The sequence below is a fragment of the Theobroma cacao genome, chromosome 6 (genome assembly GCF_053813885.1).
Source record: "Theobroma cacao isolate CCN51 chromosome 6, ASM5381388v1, whole genome shotgun sequence".
NCBI classification, from domain to species: Eukaryota; Viridiplantae; Streptophyta; class Magnoliopsida; order Malvales; family Malvaceae; genus Theobroma; species Theobroma cacao.
The window spans coordinates 26,933,920-26,953,206 of record NC_142644.1 but is presented as its reverse complement, the minus strand read 5'-3'; the positions used below and the strand labels follow the sequence as shown (position 1 = coordinate 26,953,206).

Sequence of the window (19,287 nt, the reverse complement as noted above, 5' to 3'; positions counted from 1 at the left end):
ACTCAGTACCACTTTGCACAACACTCCACATTCTCAGATATTCATGTGGCTGATCTACTAGCAATTGAATAAAAAAAGATATTGGTAAAATATACTTTCATTTTTTTCTACACAAAAAACAAGAACCAGTCATTTAATATACTTCATAAACAATAAATTATATTGTTTTTGACATGTATACAATTTGTTGTTCTCAACCACAAAATACCAAGTTCCAGCTCACTGCAACCATTATTAATGTCGAAGCGCCAAATGGATGGTACTATAATGTTTGTAATCAATGTGCAGCAGGATTACGATTCTGTGCTGGCAAGTTTTTGTGTCCAATCCATGATGAAAAAACACCAGTCTTAACGTAAGTATCTCTAAAATTTCTTTCCACTAACTATTGTAAAAAATATGTTATTATGAACTGCACAAATCACATAGTTTTTCCACTTTTACTGCAGAATGATTCAAGAACTAACAATTGAAGATCTCATTGGAAAAATTCAATTGCTTGCTTTTGGTCAGCAAACTGAAAAATTAATTGGTGCTACCATCGGTGAGTTAGCTGTAATCAAAACAATAAACAAAATGGTTCTCCCACCTCCTGTAAAAGCATTGATAAACACAAGAAGAACATTCAAAGTAGGGCTTACAGGAAAAGCAATTGAAGCTGGACTCACAATTTTCAAGATATTTGATTCTACCAACTGAACAGATTCTACAGCAAACACATCCACAACTTACAAGGGAACAAGCTCACTAAATGAACAACCTACATCTTCCCAACCAGCACTACCAACAATCCAACAGATCCAATCAGAAATACCACCATCACCAACAAACGCATAGGTAGCAAATGAATTATTTCCAGAAGAGTCTCCAGGAAAGAAGATGAAAATCGAATAGGTAAGCTTTTCCAATTACGTTATTTTATCTTCAAATAATAACATCATCAAAACAATCAATACTTATGTCTGTCATTTCAACAACAGATGCCAAGCACCAGCAACATGATCAGAACCAGATTTTTTGGACAAAAACATAAGTTTGACCATTTATCCAATAGCTTTTTTGTATCTCTATGCTATAATGATGTAAATGAGAAAAATCAACAAAAAATATCACAATCACATCATTTTGTATGGCACTATTTTGCAGCTCTTGTTAATATATCTGTGACACTTTTGCATGTATATTTTAAGAACTGCAGCAAGACTTCTTACTTTATAAATATGTAATGTACATTTACCATTACCTCTGTTTCTCCAACACTTTAATTCTCCACAAGTACACAAATATGTTTACTCCTTTATATGCAATGTATTATTATTTAACAAAATAACAGTTACACAAACAGTCTATTTTTCTGTTTAACCAAACTAAATAATTTTTATCATTTTACTTAATAAACATTTCTCTATTGTTCAAAAAATTTTCATTTAACTAATAACCCGCAGCAACGCGCGGGCAATCTTCCTAGTAAAATATAATTAGAGCAGGTCTGCAGATCTTCCGTGCAGATCCAAATAAATTTACAAAAGTAGTTTTCTGGTTCACTTGCGAAACATTTTTGGTACATGGCCACCATTTTGTTCAACAGGCTTATCGTCATATGTGCAATCTATCAGATTTTAGCCATCGACTACTTGGCAATGGCAGGCACTTGCTCTGCAATAATGTTTCTGCGTTTTTTGTTTTTGGAGATTCTCTGGTTGCGGTAGGAAACAACTTCTACAGAAAAACAATTGCAAAGCCAAGGTTTCCAAATGGTATTGACTTTGTCAATGGAACCCCTTCCAGACGATATACCAATGCTAGAACTGCTGCTGACATTATAGGCAAATTTCACTATTCTTTGTTATGAATTAACCTCTGATAATTATTAGTTGTTGAGATTAATGATTACTTAGTTCTTTACTTAAATTTGTGTTTTATCAGAAGAGGAATTGGGCCTTGAAAACTTTGCTCCTCCTTACTTGGATTCAAATGCCGTTGGGGATGTGGTTTTGAAAGATGTCAACCACACCTTTGCTGGATCAGGAATTTTTAATTCCTCCGAATTAATCTTTGTAAGATTTTTTTCTTCTTTTAATTACCGGTAAAGGATTTCATTTTCTATATATTTTTTTAGGGAGGAATAATGGAAGAAGATAGGAAAGAGGAAGGTTTCACATGAAATTGATGAACGGGTATTAATGCATTATTGTTCATGTAGGGTGCTCATATTTGCATGGATAAACAAGTCGGTGGCTCTGCAAAAACTAGGCAAAAAGAATTGGTGCACCAGCAGCTCGGAGACTGCTCAGACAAGCACTCCACTTTGTTGTAATGGGGTCGAATGATATCATAATGAGGAAGCTTTCCTTATCTAATGGTGTTAATTACTTAGATAATTTGATCTCCAAATTTAGATCCCAGCTTACAGGAAGTATTTCTTCCACCTATTCAACCGGTATCCGTTGTAGTGTTGTGCCATTTATACCCATTGAACCTGTACGACCATTGTTCAAACTTGTACATTCAATGGCGGAGGCATGCAATTTTTGTTGTCTCTAGTTGTACAAGTTCAATCGACGCAAATAGCGTTTCTCTAGTTTGTTTATGTAAATTAAATCTAACTGCAAAAGATTTCTAATTCTGTCTTGTTGATGCTTGACAATTTGGATGCCAGAAAGATTGCAGTGACAAATGCCCCAATCCTTGGGTGCAACCCTTTTGAGAGAGACCCAAATCCATCCGATGCTTGTGTTGCTTCCATCAATGAACAAGCCAAGTTGTACAACGTTAAACTGAAGAGCATGCTCCAAGAGCTTACAGCAAATCTCGCAAGATCAACATTCGTTTATTTAGATGCTTGCGTAATCTTAGAAGATATCCTAGAAAACTATAAATCAAACGGTGATTCACATTTTCCCTTGTACATTTTGGAATTTGGAAAATGGATTAATTTATTAAGTACCTGTTGTTCTAACCCTTTGATGCCTGTATCTTCCTTTTCTTCAGGATTTGAAAATGCAGATTCTGCTTGCTGTCAGATGCCGGGGCGGCGCTTCCTCTCGTGTTTGTGTAGAGAGAACCAAAATATGTATTCTGGGATCAATTCCATCCAACATAATCTGCTAATCTGATTGTAGCAAAGCAAATGCTGGATGGTAATCTTAAATCTGCCACTCCAATGAACCTCCGACAGCGAGTCAATTCCCATTAAAATAATTTGGTATATCAATAACATGTGAGAAGCAAAAAGAAAAACAAAAGATGATTGCATCCATGAATTGGATAGTGACAGTTCTATCGTTTCTAATGAGAACAACAAGCATTGCTCTGCGGATTATAAGAAACATTGGAATCCAATAACACAAGCCCAAGGGCAAGACTACTGTGCTGTGTTTCCTCTTTAAAAAAGATGCACAATCACAGTCTCTGCATCTGCTCCGCACAATTTGGACATCCCAGTTTCATATGGACCCTTCAGGCATCAAGTGTCCGACAAAGAAATCATCGAAGTTATCAAAAATATCAGCAGGATATGCTGAGTTCAAAAACCTTGTTATTGGACCATAATCAAATCACCCATTACCTAAATATTGGTACTGATTTTGCAATCTTAATAGAAAAGATAAAAGAATCTTCATGATGAAGATGACCTAGTGTTAATCAGCTCTTTGGTTTTAAATAATTTAAAATCAAAAGGGGAAAAAAGGGTTAAGCATACCTAATTGTGAAATAGGTGAAATGTTGAAATCATTTACATATCACTTCACTTTTAATGCCAACTATAGCCTTTGCTCACCAACATAATAATTCCTTTTGTTTTTATTTCCTATTTTGATGCCGACAGAAATTCTTAGATTTAAACTGGAAATTTACAGTACCTTAAAAGTGATTTATTTATTTAAGTTTCTATTTTTTCCCTTTTTTTAAATTCGTAAAAAAAAGGTTAAACCAAGAAATTTTATTTTGGAAGGGATAAAATGTCATGAAAACATTAACTTTAAACATAAGCAAAGTAAGTAACAATTATAGAGGTGAAAATATTTTGGTTAAGATAATTAATTAGATAAATGTTTTTACCTTTTAATTTTTTCTTTTTAATTTGAAATTTGAACCAAAAAACAAGTTTTCAAGAATAAACCCATTTTATTACCCAAAAAAACAACCATTCAACTGTTGCTTTCTCCCTTAAATTTTAAACCTCATTAAACCCTTTTCACTTTGCCTTTTTCTTGTTTCTATCTCAAAAAAGCAAAAAAAAAAAAAAAAAAGGATAAAAAAGAAGCCCAACAAAGAGTGATTCTGAAGAGAAACAAAGAGAAAGAGAAAGAGGGACAGAGAGAAAGCCTCTCAAATCCTAGATCTCTCTTTGCTTTCTCTTTGGAAACCCAAAGTACCATATCAAAAATTTCTAAGAAAAATGGTGCAGAAATCATTGATCTACGCGTTTGTATCTCGTGGGGAAGTTATTCTAGCGGAGTACACTGAATTCAGTGGGAATTTCAATTCCATAGCTTTTCAATGCCTCCAAAAGCTTCCTTCTTCCAACAACAAGTTCACTTACAACTGTGATGGCCACACCTTCAATTACCTTGTTGACAATGGCTACAGTAAGTTCTTCTTTGTTTTTTTTTTCTTTTTCAAGAAATTTAAATTGTGGCTTCCTTTATTTCAAAGTTTGGGTCTTTCGAAAATGAACGGAAAAAGCAAGATGAAATTGAAGATAAAAACTTTGGGGCTTTCTTCTTTTCTTAATTTCAGGCTATAATTTGATTGCTGGAAAAGAAATGGTATTTGAGATCCAGAGGGAAAGCTTGGATTTTGGGTTTTGCCCATTTGATTATGAGAAAATTGCTTGTTAGATATTTAAATAAAAAACACAGAAACTTTGTGTTTTATTGCTGTTGTTTTTGAAGTTTTAAAGTTTATCGCTGGTGATTGTACAAAGTAGTATTGGGAACTACTCAAATTGATTTCTTAGTAAATGATGGTTTATTGTGGAGATCTTGCGGTTTCATTCTTTTTAACATAAAATTTGCGCATATGTGGTGTACTGGATTCGTGCAGTGTGCAGGTTGTTAAAGCCTTGAAGGCCCATTTGTATGTGTGTTGTGTGGTTTGTTTGTTTGTTTTGCTTTTGTTTTTTTTATGCTGTGAGCTTCTTCTGAAGATGATTGGAATACATTGTCTCTTTAAAATGTTATGAACTGACTTCCAGTGAATGCATGTGGATGTCGCCCCTGAAGAGATATTAGAAGTCTATTTAAGAATCAGTTAAATTTTATTGTTTATGCATTCTGCTTCAATGAAGTTTAATTGACTCCAAGAATTGTTGAAAGAATCTTTCATGGGGGTTTACTGTGATATTATTTGCACTTTCATTAATGGCCCCCTTTTTCTATTATGTTGGTAGATTGGCTGACTTTTCGATGTTGCAGCATATTGTGTTGTTGCAGATGAGTCAGCTGGAAGGCAAGTACCAATTGCTTTCTTGGAGCGTATCAAGGATGATTTTGTGTCAAAATATGGTAGTGGAAAGGCTGCTACAGCTCCTGCCAACGGCTTGAACAAGGAATTTGGGTATCTACCTCTGACTAAAATCATGAAAATATTTAATGGGGAGATCTTTTCTCATTATTCTATCATATATAACATGCTATTAATTGCAGGCCAAAACTAAAAGAACATATGCAGTACTGTGTGGAGCATCCTGAAGAAATAAGCAAGCTTGCTAAGGTTAAAGCTCAGGTTTCAGAAGTCAAAGGTGTTATGATGGAGAACATTGAAAAGGTAGATGTGCTTTGTTAACCACAGCTGTTTATGCTCCTGTTGTTATGCCAGCTAGTTCTACGTAAATGGAATCACACTAGAGTAGATGATATGGGCTGGTGCTTTTTTAATAGAGGTTTCCCTTCCATTGACTCTTAGGCTGATCTCCACTACATAACCATAGTGACAGATGTCTTTGATCACATTAATAATTTCATGATATTCCTTTATTTTCTATAGAACTTATGCTTTTAAATCTTAAGGGTGTGATATTTGTGTGGGATCAAAACTTTCAAGTAGATTCAATGATTTGCTGGTTCTGCCAAAATGCCAATAGTTGTTCTATGTCACTGTGGAAGAATTTGGTTCAGTTTTTCAAATATCAAATTTTCTGGTAGGCTTTTGGTTGAAGTTGCCATCCTGTAATATTCTTTTCAATCATTTTGGGGGGAAAATTACCTGAAGTTTGTCTTTGCATCTTTGTTTTCTATTGCTGCTAATCTGTTTATTGTGTTTCCAACCAGAATATGGGAAAGAACAATTTTCCCATATTAAATTATGATAGCATTTTTGGTAATCAACCAACTCACTAGGGACATGCTTTTGGTAATTTATACTGATTTTCCTTCCTGCAGGTGTTAGATAGAGGGGAAAAGATAGAGCTGCTAGTGGATAAGACTGAGAATCTTCATCAACAGGTTTGTGACTCTCATTGTCTGTCTATTTTTCTCACTTTCATGTATCAATTGGGTATGCACACAAATTTAAACCTGTAATAACTTCAATTAAGTTTGTTTCTTTTGATGTCACGTGAGATTTGAGTTTTGGCTCAGGGTACTCTGTAACATATGAGTTATCAGCAAGGGAAGTTTTAATCCTCATAAATACAAGAAAAGAGATATTCTTGTTAGTAGCATTGGATGTTTACTTGAGTATGCTATAGAAAGCTGCAGAACTTCACCGATAAAGCATCATGCAAGGAGACACAATTTTAACCTGTTTTCAAGGTAGCTACAAAATTTGATATTTATGACTTTCTGCAATGATTTGTTTGCAGGCTCAAGACTTTCGAAGTACTGGGACAAAAATCCGAAGAAAAATGTGGCTGCAAAACATGAAGATCAAGCTGATTGTTCTAGGAATACTGATTGCCTTGATCCTCATCATTGTCCTCTCTGTTTGCCATGGTTTCAACTGTGGAAAATGAATGCTGTTCTTGAATCGGCTTATTAGCTTGAGCTTTTGTGATAATATTGTGAGGGGAAAGATAAAAAATATATTAAAATGACTTCCTCTGTCATAAAAAATTAGCAGTCACCAGATGTTTGGTGCAAGTTATTTTTGAATGTGAGCAGACCCTATAAGTTTTTATTGTATTACATGAATGTGCTTTTGCAACAATCATATTGGTTGTTTACCATCCAGCTTCACAGTTAGTTGGCACATTTTTGGCCTGGACAAGAACTTGTTTGAACTTATACTTTTTAGCTCAATCTTGTTAACCACTGATTGCCTGTTTGAAGATCGCAAAACTGGTGGAAATGTTTCGTTAGTCCCATGCCATCATTAGTGCTTAGCTCAAAGGCTTGCACCAATCAACAGGTACTGCAAAGTGCAATTGCTTGGAGAGATAGTACTAATAATTCATTTGATATTTGACTTGAATGCAGAGGGCTAATAGTGCTATTCCAGTTTTGTCGACACGAGTCTGCACTCAAAATGGAAACGAGATTGCACGTTGAATCTGTGGAAGAGGTCATAAGGTTCAAAACTGTAATGAAGGAAAGAGACTCGATTGAAGGATAGAAAGCAAATAAAAAGATATTCTTAATCCCATTAATCCCTGCAAAATGGTGGCCCAGTTGGAGGCCACAGTTTTTTAAACATTTAGATTCTCTTCAAGGAGTTCCTGGGTTCAATTCTCAGGGCCAACCAAAAATATTGCCAGAATAAAACCCACTTGTAATGAAGAGCCTAGACTCCTGAGCCTGCCACTTCCATGCAATCCAAAGGATCTATTTTTCAGTTTCCATCACTTGTAACAAAGAAAATCTAAACAATCTATCGCTTTCTCCTCTTAAACACAAGAGTCTGAGCCTCCTTGGATTTGACAGGATTCTTATACTCTGCTTCTGCATCTTCATCTTTAGTTTGAGTAAACTCATTATTAGCACTATACCTATTCCAATGCATCCTTTTCCCTACACCATTAATCCTGAACTTCACCCTTGTTCTCTTCTTTGCCAATTTACAACCATTACCACCATTTCTTTTATCTTCCAAAACATCAATTTGACATCCCAAAACCGAGCTAGAGTTCTCCCACAGCTCTTCCCCATTAACTCTTTTCTTGGATTTCTCATTACTCCCCATATGAGGAAACCCTGGCAACCATTCCGGTACATGAGCACCTCTCTGCAAATTCCCTGGAGATGCTTTTACTCCTTCCCTTTCCCTTTCTTTTGCTCTCTCAATAGGCTTGGCGAAAGGTATTTCATCCGTGGAGCGGACAAAACATGACAGGCCTTCCAACACACTGGACTTTAACAAGCAATTGCTGTCATAGAGAGTGGATGCACCCGTGAAACCTGCCCGGAGGGACAGGTCGTGGATGGCATTGGTAAGGTCTAGGAGGTTGGATTGGCTGCGGCTGGCGGCATTGGAGAATGATACAGCCGATTTGCCCAAGGCTTCCAGGTACTTGGTGGCTACCAGGGTCAGGGTTTCCAGGGCTGAGACCTGGCTACGCCTAAACCCAACTGATTTGCAGATCTGAGAGACTGCTACTTTGGTTATATTGAATGAGAAGTCCCCTGGAGGAGTTGTTTCCTGTTGGGTATTTGATTTTCTTCTGGATTTTGGTTTATTCATGGTTGTGTCATCGATCAGGTTCAGTTTTAGGGAGGAGAGGAAGGGGGCAGAAGAACTACTAAAACCCTAAATATTTGGGTTTTAAATTGGATTGTAGGGTACGAAAGTAATTTTCCATAAATTATTTATTACCTGTGATTGTGAGGGCCTAAAGGGGCAAAGATATTGGGCCATGCCAATGAAGCAAGGGAATTTTGATTTTCGGCTTTACTAATTAAACAAAATAACTACTTTTTTTTTTTTCTTTCTGTTTACTAAATGAAATGAAAATTGAAATATTAATTTAAGCTGCCTGCAATACGCACTTAAAACAAATTTATTTGCTGTGAATCGTTCAATTTCTTGTCGACAACTTCTTCTTTGGTCCTACTTTTGAAGCACTCCAATCTCTTGACCTCACTCATCTAATTAATCTTAGAGTAATCCATGATTCATTATTTCGGTAGAAACACTTCAAACCTCAACACCTTTACTTTTTGTCTTTTAAACGCGGTATTTACAAAAATATGAAAATATTTCAAAATTAGAAGAGTATAGATTAAAATATAATATCAATAACAAATATGAGGTTCCGGGACATCAAACTCTAAATGCTAGTTAATATTTTTAGCTTTCAAAGATTTTCAATGAATTTTTCTCTTATGTATACCGATTGAAAGATAATGTCAAGAATATTTTTTTCATGCAAAAATTCAATAGGATCCAGAAAACTCAACTTTATGATGACATACTCAGTGCCCAAATTTTGTTCAGAAACAGAGATAGTTGAAAACTCAACTTTTGCTGGGAATGTTACAAAATCGACATTGATTAGTCAGAATTTTTAATTTTCATGGTCATTTAGTTACTTTGAGTCTCAATTTCTTAACACATAAAACTCCTAACTAAGCCATTAAAATGAAAACAAAAACCACATTTCATACTACCAAAACGTTCCAAAAACAGACAAAAAGTGTCACCAAATAAAAGATTTCCTACGAGCTAAAGTTTGATTATTGAAACGGTCACATGAGTTTTCCATCAATTTTAAAAATTAATCTCTCTCTAATTACTTAATCAAATAAGATGTTACAAAAACTATTAGAAAAATCTCTTCAAGACTTTTTTTCAAATACTTGTCATGTCACCAGAATGGCATTGATATTGCCTTAAAATTGAAAAACTTGATATAAACATAAGTCTTTTGTGTAAAATTATGCAAAATATAAGAATTTTTCAAAACTAAAGTATAATTTTACATTAATCTTTCAATTGGAAGAAATTTTCTTTCATTTCCAACCTCTATTTCTCGTCTAGGGTTTTCTCCATCAACAATAAAAATGATTGCTAAGTGTTAAATAGATTATTTATATTAGCCTTAGTATGTTATTTTAATAAAACCTGAATATATAGAAATATCGTAGTACAGGCCTAACAATTTATAGAGTAACTCAACAAAGAATCTATTTGTTAAGAAATGAGATCTTATAAATACACTAGCCCAAAAATCAATTGTGCTGAAGGTATGATTACATTAGTTACTCATTTTAAGTTGATGGCTCCCCTCTTTCATAGGTTGGATTATTCTTTAAATTATCGGCTAGCTTCATCATCTTTACTCGCTTGGGTAAAAGGAAAAGTAATGTGTTTTCCAACCTATTTGTAATTATAATTTGATAGACGATCCTTCTTATATCTCAGATATTGAAGGTTCAACTCACAAAAAATGTTAGCTTTTGATAAAGGTGACCATAATGAATCAACCCATTAGCTCTTTAAATCTTTTAGGACGCATAAGGCATTGTAGTCCAAGCTTTGTGATTACACTGACATGTGCACCAAAAAGCTTGATTCAATCATTAATCCGACCAACATAAAGAGCCTGGTAGCTGATAATGAGAGTCAGAACCTCGTTGCCATGAGATCAATGTCCCCAACACTGACATCCAAGCACAAGGAAAAGAAGCATTCAACTTCCAGGACTGACCCAAGTTACAGCTGAACTCAACAAAAGTTGGTTTCCTTAAAATACAAGTGACTCACCTTTGGTAATTCCTTCAATAGTTTGTCTCCTACTATCTGTTGTTTTTCAACCAACGAATGTACTGCTTCTCTAGCTAAGATTTGGTAGTGGAAAAGGCACAAATGTTGTTGTTGGATCTAACTTTTAACAACTGTGAAAGTTTTGAAGCCCAGTCTCAGTTAACCTCCTGCACGCTGCAGCCCTGAGCTGCGGTGTATTCGGCCTAGTGATTGCTTGCCAAATAGTGTGGGTTGGGCGTTAATAAGCCCCGCCATGTGGCTTGATTTGTGTCATTTTGAGGTAAAAGCATCACCATTTTTCACTCTTGTCGATGCCCAAAAAGGTTTATACAGGAATAGCTGTCTTAATTCAAAAAGTTGGTCCGGTACGCCTTCAAATTCTCCAAAGTTGGACAAATCAAATTGCATACGAGTGTTGGAAGATTTCACTCTATCCGGCCCTACAACGTTCAAACTTGTTACCATTTTTCTTAAATTTGATTAGAGGGAGAAGATTTCAATTTGGAATCTCAATTTGTCAAAAACTTAAAACACCAATGCCTCCACCTCGCAAGCTCTTTGTCAATGTAAATTATTATAGCTGCAATCATATCTGATCATTGTCAATGGACATTGAAACCCCACAAAGAAAACGTAAAATTCCAAAGCTTATGTACAATCGTCAGCTCTGCTGAATGCTGACCCGAAACAATCCAACAATAAATGTCAAAACTTCACCTTATAACAGGATATTACCAGATAAACAAGAAATTTGTTTTTCTTCTTGATGCCTGACTTGACTGACCAGGATTTTCTTCTCCCTTGGATCCATAGGCTTGACTTCACTTGAATCTTGTTAATTACTACTAGCAGGCCTACCAGGTTAAAGGCGTATGGGCCACACCTAAGCTTTTGCTCCCGTGACTACCATATCAATTCCCTGATGGTTGCTTGTGCCCATCATTTCTTCGCTAGAGTCTAATTCGTTTTTCATACTTGTCTCTCGGCCCAACTCTTTGAACTTGTCCTAATCACTGCAATTGCTGATCCGCTCCTTTTATTTTTTTTTCTTTTCAGTTTAAAATTGAATTTTAGCCCCTCAACTATCTCAATTTTTCCATTGTCATCCTTTTATCTTAAGTTTAATGAATTTGATCCCTATACTTTTGTTAACAGTGGATATTAAATTTTTTTACAATTAAATTTAGTCGTTTATAGGTTTTTTATTAATTACAGTGACATGCTAATACAAAACAAATTTTTATTTTTTAATAGGAAGTACAAAATATGATATGTCTAAAATTAATACGTGTCACATGATCGAAAAAATTAATGGTTTTCATTTAAATAAAAAGAAAAAATCTTAATATTCTTATCAACTGTCCTTAAGTTGGATTTCAATTAAAACACATGAATTAACCTCATTAAAATTAAGATAAATGGACTGAAACCACAAAACTGCGATTAAATTCAAACTTCGATAAAAAATCTATCCTTGTCAAGGGAACACATCTCAATAAATCAGAAAAAACAAAAGTATCATAAAATGAAAATAAAACCCAGCAAGGCAAAACCAAAACTTTAAGGTTAACATCATCTCAGGAATCAGGTCCCATTGCTCTTAATTACTTTGTCTCTCCCTCCCCCGCTCCCCCCACCCCAGCCCTTCCTCTTTGTTTTCAAAAATATTTCTTCATAAAACGGACTGGTTCAAAACTAGATGATAATGCATGTGCTTTGCTTGTCTGTCCACTTGACAAAATTCTGCCAAAGGCTCAGATTGAGTCAAACAGCAATCAAATGCCTGGAGAGATATACACGAGTACGTGGGCCTACAATATGATCTCAAGTCTCAACCTCTCTGGTTTTCCTTCAATTACTCCCCTCCCATAAAAAAACCCAAATTGAGAATACACTCAAATAAATAAAAGAAATGGGGGATGTGTCATTTTCCAAGGAGTACTTGATTTCTGCCGTAGCATGTGGGATGAGCTTAAATCATAAATGCGACAAAATTCAAGTGATGTGCCCTATCTTAATCATCTTCCCACCCACAACCTTTTAATTCAAGCAACAGCATTTATTAAACAACTCTTTTTTCTTGGTTTCCAGCTTCTAATAATTATTTGTATATAAAGGGTCTTAATCTCTCTCAATCTGCCTGAGAAAAGTAAATTTATTTCTAATTGAATTAATAATGTTGATCCAAAAGTTTTGTGAATTTGAGTGGTGCTACATGGTGGTATAGATCTGTCAGCAAAACTCTTGTGGACAGCACGTTTCGTCGTTTCCCCCCTTACTGATTAAATTAGTAGATTAATTAGAGACTTTTGTCAAAAGGAGGTTTGGCCTTGGACGGTTCTTTTCACCAAGGGCATGTTGCACACGCAACATGAAACCCTGCAAACGACTAGAACTTGCCACCCGACTGTGATTATTATTCAGCAGAAATACAGAGAAAGTTGTGAAACAAACAAAAGGACCCACATTTCATTTAATATTTAATAATAATATGAGATATGTATCATCCTATTCCTATTCTACATTAGATTTCTAGACAGGAGATCCCTTCGTCTTTTCCCCCTTTTGTTGTCATCCATGCTAAGATAACAGATCAAAAAAGCTAGGGTAATTAGGTTATTCACATTTCACACTTTTCCCTATATATATATATATATATTTCGTCTTTGTTTTTCCTGATCCAAGGAGTCATGTGGGTTGTTGGCATTTTTTTTCTAATCGAGAACAAAAAAAAAAGAGAAAATTATTATGCTTATGATTAAGGGGATTTGAGCATTAAAGCATTAAATAAACGTTAAACTAGTGCATAATCACAATAATTTATTAATTTCGATGCAAATCTCACGATAAGGGATCAAACATTAAAGAAAAAGATAAGAAATATTCTCTTCTCTTTTGGTTTTCTTTTTTCTTCACAAACTAGTCGGCTAGAAAACGATCGTGAAGGTGGCAAGTGGTGCAATACGTAACAGGCTACTTGTTGATGATGATGCATGAGAGGAGTTGATTCCTTGTCACATATATTTTTGCTTGTCCATATGTCACCTAGTGCATACAATCCATAAAAATCAAAAAGCTCCCATTAACAGGTAAACCTTAACATCCATTTCAAATTTTGTTTTCAATCATTGTGGTCCTCCACACAAAGAGATTTGGGGGAATATATTATATATATAGATATCATAGAAACAATGGACATTGGATTGGAGAATACCTTCACAAGAATATAATGGAGGAGTATACTCATGGTTGATTAATTCGTTTGGCTCATCTTTTGGACCTGTCTTTTCTTCTTAAACCAACAAAATTGAGGATGCCATGTATTCCAATCTTCGGCTTTCACATTTGATTTATTGCCCTTGGTGGGCTTATGTTTAACTACTTCCACAAAAAATATATAAAAGAAAAAAAATAATATTAAAATGTTTGGCAATTTGATTGTTCGATCATAAAAAAATAATTGTTCATGAATTTATTATATTTATTATGTCTTTATCATTTCCGAGCAATCGAATAAAATAATATTATCTAAAGAAGATTATAATCATAAAGTTAAAGAATTAATGTGGTATATGTCGAATTTCTTTAAAATTAAAGCTTGAACCGGCCTAAACCTAAATCGAGTACATTATCTGATTTTATTATTTGTGTTTCATTTTGATGTAAGAGAGATTGGGAAGATGTTTATTTATCGATTTTGCATCAGTCGTGGTCTTGAAAGATATGGTTGCAGTGATGTTCAGCATTAACCAATTAATTTATTCTGATGACTGGTTGCAACATTAACTAAGTACACTAATTAGAAAAATTCTCATTTGTCTTGGCAATGTTATTAATAATTAACATATTCTATCTGATGTACGGCACTTGGTTTAAAAAAATTATTTCTTTGGTTGTAAGCAACTAGAACTACGTCAAGTACCCACATTATTGAGAGAATAAAAGGAAATACTTAATTCTTGTTTTCAAAAACTTCGGTTCATTGACCAGTCAAATTAATTAATTAGGTCAACTTTCCATTTTATTCATCACTCTCCATAGCTTAATCAATCACTAATTGTGGTGCAATTTGAATTAAGATCAACAAATGGAAGAAGTGGAGTTTATCTTTGGTTGAATTAATATTATTCAAATTTATTAGGTCAACTTTAATTTTTCATGTTATTTTTTTTTTCTCAATTATGAATTTACCTTTATTTTATTGAAAGCTGGGCTACACCAACACCACACTACAGCAATATGTGGATCATACTCAACAATATTTAAGGTAAGCATGTGCCTTCAATGGGGATTATTTCATTTTATATGATCAGCTCATGTATTCATAAAAATTGAAGCAAAATCAATATTCTCTGACACAAATTTTTTTTTTGAAATTCTAATCTCTGACACAAATTATAAAGGCCAATAAGTGTTGGCATATTTTTAAACATTCAATGTTTGGTTATCAAGGGACAAAACATCTTAATTTACTAGGTTTAATTACATATTTGCTTGTGAAAGATCATACACGACAAATCATATTCATCAAAATGCTACCTTATTTCATGTAGAAACCTTAATTGTTTAAAGAGGTATACCTAGTAAACTTTACTATGATTATGGACCCTCTGGCAAGTTGTTTAATTAAAAAAATTAATCTAACGATTATTATTAAACTTTATTTTTCTTGTCTCATCAATTTGGTTCTCAAGTTGTAGGCACCTTCGTGGAACCAATTGCTAGCAAATGAGAATGGTTGGTACATAATAAAATATATATTATACTAATTAATGATCATTAGGGACAAGCAAAAGAAAAGCTATTTGTTTTTTAGTACCGATAAAGATAAGTTAAAAAGTATATAAAACAGTCAAAGTTGTTTAGACCATTTCCTTAGGATTCTAACACCAATCACAAGAAGGTGGTCTTGCAATTGCATATGGTACAGGGAGAATTAGGTTTGGAATTATAAGAAAATTAAGCACTATATATATATATATATATAAAGAGGAAATGTATGAACAATTAGAGATGTTGAAAAGGCTGCATTTTCAAGGTAACTTTGTTGGGATAAAAGACAAATCATAACATAATTTGTTCTTTATCATGAGGAAATATCAATAGCTAATTCATCCGTAAATAAATGTAATAAAAAGAATTGAATTTCTTAATTTCATTGAATGCAAGAGTTGTTCTTGTATCTTTTAAATATGTCAAGAAAAAAAAACTCTTAATTACTGAAGGAATCAAGTTACATTAATCTAACATTATCGCTATAGATTTTTGGTCAAGTCGCAGTTTCAATTTAATTTAATTATATATATGGATCGATTTGATTTGTAAACAAGAACTGAAAGCAACTCCCATAGACTATATATATAGTTTTTGCTGTGAATTTGATGGCCAAATATACATGCAGCTCTTTATGTTGAAAATTACAAGAAGAATATCAATATCGAAACTTAACCATTATCACAAGTTTTTTTTTTTTTATCCTACTTAAGGTCATTTTCAGCAATAAATTTTCCCAAATTTGCTTTGTGTTGTATCATTGAGCTGACATTGATTTTATTAATTTTTACCAGGTTCATTGGTGCAAGCTATTAACGCAACACTTTTAAGATCTCATGAACCACGGGGTTGTTGAAACGTCCAACCTCTGTAGTTTTCTACAGTTAAGAACCAAAAAAAAGGTTGGGTAGAAATGTCGACCCCTGATTTGGTCATTCAAAAGTCACAAGAACACACTCTGCCAGGGCATTCCTAACAGCCTCCTTGTCCTGCTTTTATGACCAAAAAGAAAATCACAAATTCAAATAATATTATTAATTATTTGAGTCACATTAGATTTTATAAAGATTTTATAATGCAGACATTCTTGAAAATGAAAATGAAAAGAAACGAAAAGAAAAGAATTTAGCTGGGTTCTTCAATTTTAGTCATCCTCCTTATCTTAAATAAAACAATAAAACGCAACGGGTAATTAATTATTGATTGACTAACATGTGCAACTCAGGAAATGTAGTGATTATAAGGTTTTTCTTTTATTAGAAAATAATTCAATCCGACTCAAATGACAGTGCATGTGATTAGGTTTTCATTATTCTAGCTGGACTTGGAATGAAGCTTCCAAAGTGAGAGTATTACATGCCTAATAAACAGAGATCATGGCTTGTTGACAACAGAACATCTAAATTCTAATATTAAATTCATTTATTCTTCATTGCTGTTTCAATTCCACACAAAATTTATAACAAATGAAAGGCTTTGTCTAATCAAGGGATTTGGGCATACAAAAAGAACTAAAACAGAAGATCAATTGGAGCATACAGCAAAGACTGGCTGGCATATGTATATATTGATGTAACTCACTGACTATTGGTGGATGATAAATACTCGTTCCTGTCAAATTGAGTCTAGTGGTAGCTTTGCTACCTACTAATTCGTTAAGGCCTTATTTCCAGAACCAATATAGGCTGAAAATTTTTATTGACTAAGTCTAAGCACTCTCTATTAATAGCAAATACTCCATCTTTATACCTATTATATAGAATCCCCTAAAATTGTACTGAAACATGCAGGAGATGGGTTGGTCTAATTTTGACAATAAGGCCTTCTTCGAAAGTGATTTTGCATATTGTCGTACTGGTAAAACAAAGTCTACCATAGAAATGGTAGTCTATTCCGGTAACCCCGCAACAAGGTTTTCCTTTCAACAAACAGTGCATGCTTTGTTTTTCTCAGCTCATCAAATTTTCATTTCTCTTCACTAGATAAGAAATCCCTTTGATTCAAGTACAATATTCAACTAAATAATTAGTTACAATTAATTTGTTTCTTCGGCTTCTTTAACAAAAGATGTTGGCATAGCAAACGGATCGAGGTGATCACCTAGCTTGGGGAATCTTAATAAAATCTGTTTAGGGTATCAGCAAAAGATTATCTTTTGCTTAGAATTTAGTCAAAAGGAGACCAATTCAATATTTACAACATATACTTTATGAAACATTTAGGTGACATTCTATGGTTTCAATGATAAAGACAGATCCTAATGATGTTAATTATCTCGTGATCCAGATAAGCTACCTAACTTCTATTTTTGATCACTAATTTATATGTATTTTTGACTTGTATGGTTCGCTTGATTCTTGCCTCAGCTTCCAAGAAATGAAAACCACTAACCCAGCATTGATAAAAACTAAAAAGAGAAAGCATGTGTAGATGATTAAACCCATACTTGCGTATCAAGATTAGGGTCAAAAGAGGTGACTAATGGCACATTACTTGCAAAATGTAGCCATCATATTACTCTAGCAGCCTTCAGAAGATAAATTATTTTACGTTAGACGTGATGGGTGCGATCACAATCCGTTTAATCTGCTTTCATTAGTGATAGATAACATTGATTTCACTTAAATATTGTATTTATCATTTCTTTCGATTCTTTCGTGCATGACAATGTGGAAAGCGCTATAATAAGGTACAAATTTATTGAGTACAACTTGTTTTTTGGATATACCTTGCTACTTGCTGCACGTCAAAAGCCAAAAATTAAGTGCTATTTGTGCGGATGGCATTAAATGATTCTTCAATACTTTCACGTTTATGTCGATTGTGGAGTAAAGGGAAGGAGAAATCGCAAGAAATTGATACATCTATCTACCACTACCAGGTTGTGATGAATTGATGCTTGCTTGAAAATTCGGTTTTTGTGATGATATATGGCTCGAAAAAGAAACTTTATTTTTTTTTTCTATTTTGTCCTTTCGGATAAGAACTTAAAAGTTTCATTCAAAATTGTACAGAAATTTTACTTTGTTCACTCACTGATCAAATTCAATAACGTGTCCCAACAAGGACGGCTAACTAGCTAAGGTGTACCGTTCATGGTGCCGAAAAAAAAAACAAGAAAATTAGCTGCCAAAAATTCCTTTGGTCACTTTCAAGAAATAATATTCACATCCCTATCAACACTGACCCTTGCCTCATTAAACTCCAAGAAACATTCAGAACTGAGACTTGTCCAGTCTAATCAGTTTTAGCTTTCGTTTAATCTTCGAGGTTATCAACAAATTGTCTTCCTGCTTAATTTGGTGACTCGTGCCATAGTGCTTTTAATGTATGGACTAGGAATTAATAGGTTGTAGCGTGTGGAAATTTAAGTTTGGTCCTTTATGGGCTACCAAAGGAGAAATTAAGTTAATTTCGTTATGCAATTTATAAGGTTTTTTTAGAAGAAAACTTTTTTTTGTTTTTGTTGGCAAGATGGATTACGTAGACTTCAAGCCATGTTTAGGGTTGCATAGTAGAATAAATAGACATGTTAGGCAGATTATTTATACAAATTCAAACAGCTCTGAAATTTATATATATCGTTAGAGAGCTTATAATAATTAGTCAAAGAAAATGACCCCCAAATTCAGGTAATAATGAATTTAGAGAAAAAAAAAAAAAGAAAGAAGAAGAAAAAACCAACTGTATATCTTACATCTAGCTAGGGTTTCATTTTCTTGTAGGGTTTTCATGATCATAACGAAAAGACAGAGATATATACACACATATTTATTTATGAGTAAAGCCAAAGAAGTACCCACCTTTAATCTAAAAATTTGTTTTCAACTTCAAACAAGACATAGACCACTATCCATCCACATCATTAAA

The 19,287-nt window shown here is 33.9% G+C and overlaps 2 protein-coding genes and 1 pseudogene across 2 annotated transcripts; 2 read left to right on the top strand and 1 right to left on the bottom strand.

Moving 5' to 3' along the window:
- Positions 1-1,600: 1,600 nt before the first annotated feature.
- Positions 1,601-3,552, top strand: LOC148762239 (GDSL esterase/lipase At4g16230-like; annotated as a pseudogene).
- Positions 3,553-4,266: 714 nt separating this feature from the next.
- Positions 4,267-7,155, top strand: LOC18596399 (vesicle-associated membrane protein 721-like). The gene is made up of 5 exons (XM_007024837.3): positions 4,267-4,592; positions 5,421-5,562; positions 5,652-5,772; positions 6,387-6,449; positions 6,809-7,155. The coding sequence occupies exons 1-5, from the start codon at positions 4,403-4,405 to the stop codon at positions 6,956-6,958; spliced, it is 666 nt and encodes a 221-aa protein (XP_007024899.1). The 5' UTR covers positions 4,267-4,402; the 3' UTR covers positions 6,959-7,155.
- A 525-nt stretch (positions 7,156-7,680) lies between these two features.
- LOC18596398 (Bromodomain transcription factor) lies at positions 7,681-8,694 on the bottom strand. Its single transcript, XM_018122839.2, has one exon. The coding sequence runs from the start codon at positions 8,620-8,622 to the stop codon at positions 7,813-7,815; it is 810 nt and encodes a 269-aa protein (XP_017978328.2). The 5' UTR covers positions 8,623-8,694; the 3' UTR covers positions 7,681-7,812.
- Positions 8,695-19,287: the final 10,593 nt, after the last annotated feature.